This window comes from Nannochloropsis gaditana (genome assembly GCF_000240725.1).
Source record: "Nannochloropsis gaditana CCMP526 unplaced genomic scaffold scaffold1138, whole genome shotgun sequence".
NCBI lineage: Eukaryota > Eustigmatophyceae > Eustigmatales > Monodopsidaceae > Microchloropsis > Microchloropsis gaditana.
This window is the reverse complement of record NW_005802815.1, coordinates 1-6,214: the sequence shown is the minus strand read 5'-3', so window position 1 is coordinate 6,214 and position 6,214 is coordinate 1. Positions and strand designations below refer to the sequence as shown.

The 6,214-nt window shown below is 57.4% G+C and overlaps 1 protein-coding gene across 1 annotated transcript; it reads right to left on the bottom strand.

The window, feature by feature from the left end:
• Nucleotides 1-362: 362 nt before the first annotated feature.
• SRP68 (signal recognition particle subunit SRP68) lies at nt 363-2,517 on the bottom strand (the record flags this gene model as incomplete). The annotated part of the gene is made up of 1 exon (XM_005852492.1): nt 363-2,517. A coding segment is annotated over exon 1 (1,024 nt), but the record flags the coding sequence as incomplete, so codon positions are not given.
• Nucleotides 2,518-6,214: the final 3,697 nt, after the last annotated feature.

Genomic DNA, 6,214 nt, shown 5'->3' with positions numbered 1-6,214 from the left:
CTAACCCTAACCCTAACCCTAACCCTAACCCTAACCCTAACCCTAACCCTAACAAATCTTACAAATTCTTGATATTCATAGTCATTCCTTTTGTAAAATCCTTAATTTACCGAATATTTTTTTTCGTCGGACGCGCAAAACTTTCATCGACAACACACACCGCTTTCTATTTGAAAATCACTAGGTTTTTTCACATTTCTCGATCATGGACTTGTTAGCTCCCGTCTTGAAACGCAAAAGCATAGTAAATGAATGTTAAAACTACTGATCACTCATTCCTAGCTCTTCTAGGGGTAGGTTGATACGTCATAAACCTTGAATATGCAGTACTATTGATATCTCTCCCCGAAACATCAAGCCATTGACACATGATCACATTTGATTTCTTTTGACGAATATTAGCCTCTTAACCATCCAAAAAAATCTCGCTTGCTACCACTCCCCGCTCCCCGAGTTGACGTCTGGGAAACCCCTGCACTTGCTGCCATACTCGGCAAACGCTCCTCCAAAAAATTGAAGGCTATGTCGAAAACCTGCGGTTTGGCCCGCACAGGTGCTATCACTGGGGGCATATGAGAGATACTAAAGTCACTCGACTCCATCCCTGCGTCCAAATCTCCGAGGCGGTCCAACAGCATCCGGAATGCCTGCTGCGCCTGTGAAACTCTTACATCTTCATTTATCTGTTTCCGGTTTTCTCCGTTCTTTCCCTTTTCTCGACGACATTCCTGTGCCTCTTTCCTGCCCTTATTCCTCTCGAGTGTACTTGGCAACCCTGTTGTCTGATTTGCCTGCGCTGACACGGAAAGCATCAAAACCGAGGCCACAAAAGCCGTCTCTTTGTCCTCAACAGCTGCGCCATCTGTCGATAGAGGCAAGGATGCCATAAATTTCGAGGTACGAGCACGGTACCACCCACCTCGCGCCATATTTACAACTATTCCGGCCCGCTCAAGCAACTCCTCTTTCTCAGACGATCCCTCTTCCGCCACCATCTCCTGCGCCAGAACTTCTACCTCCCTCCCAAGCTCTTCTGCTTGCTCAAATAAGGCCATGGCGGCCAAGTGCCCCTTCCCGCGCGAGTTGGTTGCGTGAAACTCGCCCAGATAAAAGAGCCTCTGCACTCGATAGAGCGCCTGCAGCGTCTGCGCGCGCGTCAAGACAGATTCTAGATCCTCTATTCCTGGAAGACCTTCCATTTCGGCCGTTGTCTGCATGAGTCCCTCCAGGATATGCACCAGGTCCTCGGGCCTGCCCCGCTTGCCTGACCTGTCCCCCCCACACAGAATGGCCTGAATCAACTCCTCGCTGCGTACTCGCATCGTCTCGAGCTTCCCGTGCTTGAGATAACTCATCAAAAGCCGGAGATTGTCCTTCTGTGCCTCGACACGTGATCCCGAGTTCATGTTTTGGAGTTTGCTCACCTCTTCGCCCACCCGCTGTAGAGCATCGCCATATGCCGCTAAGACAGCGGCGTAGGGCTCTTCCCTCACCCCCCCCCCAACGCCCTGCTTTACCTTGGCACCCGCCATCGATCTCAGCCACGAGTCCAAAGCGGTGCGAGCCTCTTCCAGCTTGATCAAGGCGAGCCTAACCTCCTTGCTTGAGACGTGCAGCTGCCGTCCCCCCCACTCAACCGTCTCCAAGCCCGTGGCTGCCGCAGCCCGCGAAGCCTCCTTGACTGCATTCAGCTTCTCCACCAGTGCCTCGGGAATATTTTTTGTCGCTCCATTCGTATCCACATCTAGATTTAAGTCTTCGAAAGAGCCCTCCCCCAAATTGTACTGACAGTAGCGTGCCGACTGGAGAACCTCGTCTGCCTTGCTTAAAAACAAGTCTTGCTCCTCCAACGAACCCAGCTCGCCCAACTGGCTGAGAATAGAGTGTGCGGTGCGTAGCTTCACTAAAGCGTGGCCCCACTCTTCCTGCTCCACATCGACCGCGGCCCCCATCCACCCTGCGTATGCCTGCACTTCCAGAGATGTGCGCTCCGTGACCTGATCGCTGGCGTCCTCTACTAACCCTAATAATCGCGCCGCCCACACACCCGCCCGGCGAAGACGACGTAAGAGATGTGATCGGACGTAGCTGGGCATGTGTTGATTGCCTGCTGCGTCTTGTTGCAGGTGCATGGCAAAGGCCCAGGCACGCTCAGCGTTGAGGAGAACAAGCAGCAGATGCTCCTTTTTCAAAGCGGATGGATCGCCTTCCAAATAGGCCAAGCTGTGAACATTCTTGGATTCAAAAGCCTTGCCACCCCTGTGAGTTGCGTTGACCCCCTTCCGAAGACGAGCAAGGCGGCGATTTAGGTAATGTCGGTAGCGTTGATAGTCTCCATGACGCAGGCCATGCTGGAGCTGAAGCGTGCGTAGCATGTGATGGAGCGGCAAGTCCAGGAGACTAGAAGGGACAGATGAAGAAGGAGCACCAAGGGGCGTAACTGCATCATTACTCTCATCCTCGTGAACGTGGTTGTCTGCCGCCATAGCTCTTCACAGCTGTCTCAAAAGCCTGTTGGATGGACGGGCGAGCACGGTGGGGAAAACTCTACCAAAAGAAAGGCTCGCACGGTACTTCAGAAGTTGTGGGCATGAATTTAACGTTGAAACTTAATATGCACGTGCAATGAGGAAACAAATTTCTTGATATCGAAAATTCTCACGCCAAGGTGGAAGCCTTTAGACCAAACGCGTTCTTCGCCGTCTCTCGCCTCGGCCGAGCTCCCTCTCTCCAAGTGCCCTCCCACGTGTTTTATTTGTCTGTTCCCTGCCTCCCGCACACTTCTTTTTGTTTGCTCTCAGCGTGGGCACTTCTCCTTCGACAATTCGTCATTACATTTAATTGAGAATACGTTCCCATGCCAACCGACCAATATGCAGGCTAGTCGAAACGCATACAAAAAGTACGCCCTGGTAAGCCAAGAGGAGGGCTTGCAATATGCTTTTCCCGCGGCCATGAATGAAGCCAACCATGATCAGCAAAGGAAGAGTGAGGTAAAAAGACTCATTTACTGGTTCCTCTTGGTGCTTGCGCTAGGGGAGAAATGTGCCTCAGCCCGCGCCAGTCCTGCATCACCAGTTCTGGAAAGAGCGGGGACGCAGCATCTCCCGCCTCGCAACCACCTCGTCCATGATCAAGGCCACCATCAGCAGCAACGAGACGAGCAACAGCAGCAACATGAAGCGCTGCAGCAGCAACAGCAGTGCGTGACGCTGCTCGAAGCAACATTTCCCAAGAGCTTCACCTCCCTTTTTCTCACCCGTCCCATCCAAACCTACGATAATGTCTGTTTTGGCCTCGCGAAGATCTTTTCCACCTCATTAGGCACCGTTGACTCCTCCGCACCTCTCAGCTTGGAAGAAGTGCCAAGACATCGGTTTCGTCCCCCGCGACTCTCCCTCCCCGTCGCAGTGCCCGGGCCGCCTTTGAAGAGTCCAGGGCCCGCACCGTCTCCCGCCCCTCCAATGCCTCACGCGGAAATGACCAGCGGCGGGTTCGCGTCGTTCCATGACCCTGACGACGTCCTCAACCTCACTTTTTCCTTCATCTGTGTTCTCTGCGCGGCGATAGCGGCCGGTCTAACCATCGGCTTAATGGTGCGTGAGGGAGAGGAGCGGGAGAGCCCTCTGTCCTGTGGAGGCGGCCCATCTTTTTCTCGGGGATGCAGGCGCCCCTCGTCTTTCCTTACATAAAGTCCTCCATTTCTTGCCCCTGGTCACAGTCTATCGACCCTCTGGAGCTAGAGATCAAGCAGCGCGTGGGCACGGCGGAGGAATGCCGACAGGCCTCCGTGGTCCTCCCCCTCATCCAGCGCCACCACTACCTGCTGGTCACCCTCCTCCTCTACAACTCGGCGGCTAATGAGACGTTGCCTCTCTTCCTCGACCGACTGGGTAGGGGCTGAGGGGTGCGAGGCCCGGGGCAGGCAGCGAGGATCTTCCCAGGCCGCTCTCACTTCCCGTCTCCCTCCCTGCCCCCTTCCCCTCCCTCCACTCGCTTCCAGTCCCGTCCTACGTGGCCGTCCTCCTCTCCGTGACCATGGTCCTGATCTTTGGGGAGATTTTGCCGTCTGCGCTCTTCAGCGGGCCCAATCAACTCAAGGTAGGTGCACGGCGGAGGTCGCCGACAGGTCGACATCTCTATCCATCCTCCTCCTTCGTTTTCCCTCGCTCCTGCTCTCACACCACGACACACGCTCTGGCCTCCTTCTGGCTCCAGATTGCCGCTCGTATGGCGTCCTTTGTGTGGTACGTGGGCCTCCTCCCCGTTCCTTGTAGGCCCCCCTCACCCTGCCCTCTCCTCAACCCTTCCCCTAGGTTCCTCATGCTCGTCCTCTCCCCCATCTCCTACCCTTTGTCCTGGCTCCTGGACCGCTTCTTTGGGAGTCACAATCCTCGCAAGCGTTATAATCGTGCGGAGCTCTCGGCGCTCATTGAGATACATCAAGTGAGCCTCGTTGCCCTCCCCTCCCTCGATCTCCTCGCACCAGGGGGACTCGTCGCGGGCCTCATACCGCCCTCCTCTCACGTCTCCCCCACAGGAGGTCAAGCGCCGCAACATCTCTATCGTCTCGAGTGGACCGGGGCGCTCGAACAGCAACGGCACGCACGCCTCCGCCCACGCCTACATGACTGCGTCCTCCGCTACCAGCGCCCGAGCCGGCCTCCTCTCCCTCTCCCATCCCACCCAGGACCTTGGCGCCGGCTCTCAGGGCGCTGGCGGGAAAAAGGGTGGGTCGGCCCGTCCCTTGTGCCCTCCCTACCTGCCCTCCTCGCCCCTTCCCACCCTCCTTGATCGCTTGCGCGCTGGAGTCTGTGTTCCTCTTTTGACTTCACGCCCTTCTCGTATCGTCTTCGGGGCCCGCGCTCCACGCGTCCACGGGCACTACTGGCCGATGTGTGGGTTGCTGCCGTCTCAGACGACTTCCCTCTACCCGTCCCTGTTTCCCCTCTTTCCCTCCCTTTTTCCCAGGAGGGAATCAGCACCGGCAGGCCCATGCAGGGAAGGACGCGCTCCTCTCGCAAGACGAGGTGGACATCGTGGTGGGGGTCTTGAAGGTAAGAGAGGCGACTTAGAAGAGGAGGAAGCGAGGTCTCCCGTGGCTCCCCTAGAGGTGGAGGGATGGTCACCCCACGCCCTCCCTTCCCCCCTTCGCCCCCGAAGATCGCCTCCAAGACTGTGCAGGACTGCCTGGTGCCCATGGAGAAGGTCTTTTGCCTTTCGACGCAGGACGCTCTTGACGCCTCTATGCTGGTGGGGTGCCGGGGAGGAATGAGGGAGGGAGGCATAAGGAGGGAGGGAGGGCATAGGGAGGGAGGGATCGAAGGGACCTGAGACGCGAGCAAAGCTAACCAGTCTCTCGTAATTCAAAGCTCGCGTTCCTCTCCCACGCCCCCACTGCAGGCGATGATCATGTCCAGCGGGTTCTCTCGCATCCCTGTATACGAAGGTAAGGAGCGTCGCTTTCCCCTCCGCCTCCCCTCCCTCTGTTCATCCTCTCTCGCCCGTCCCCTCCCCCAGGCTCAGACCGCTCCTTCCTCCGCGGCTTCCTCCTGGTCAAACGCCTGATCGTCCTGGAGCCGGCTACCCGTCGGAGGGTCGGCTCGCTGGCCCTCCGACTGCCCCTCGTCGTCTCCCCCCTCTGCCCCCTCATCGACCTCCTCAACACCTTCCAAGGTCATCCCCCCCCGTCCCGTCGTCTGTCCATCTTTTCTTTCTCTTTCTCTGCCACTGCTCTTTGTTCTCCCTGAGTCGCACCCTCTCCTTGCCAGCGGGCTTCCATCCCGAAACCCTCTTCCCACCCGCACTCTCCCTCTTCCCCTCCCCCCCTCTCTCCCCTTCCTCTTTCTGACCAGAGGGACGCAGCCATTTAGCCGTGGTCGCCTGGGATCCGGAGGCGGCTCTTGAGAACATCAAGCAGGGCCGTTCCCTCAAGGGAGACGCCGCGCCCCTAGGTGGGAGGGAGGGATAGGGGCAGGGAGGGAGGGCGGAAGATGGAGGAGACGAGGCAGAGGAGGAGAGCGGGAGTTGTGGCTTGACTCCAGGCCATTGCCCAGAGAGGGGAGCAGAAGTCGGGGGTATGCCTCACTCCTACTGCCCGTGGTGCTGAACCTCACTCTGCCCCCGCCCATGCCCTAGGCATCATCACGCTCGAGGACGTGATCGAGGAGATTTTGCAGGAGGAGATCTTGGACGAGCACGATCGGAGCCGAGA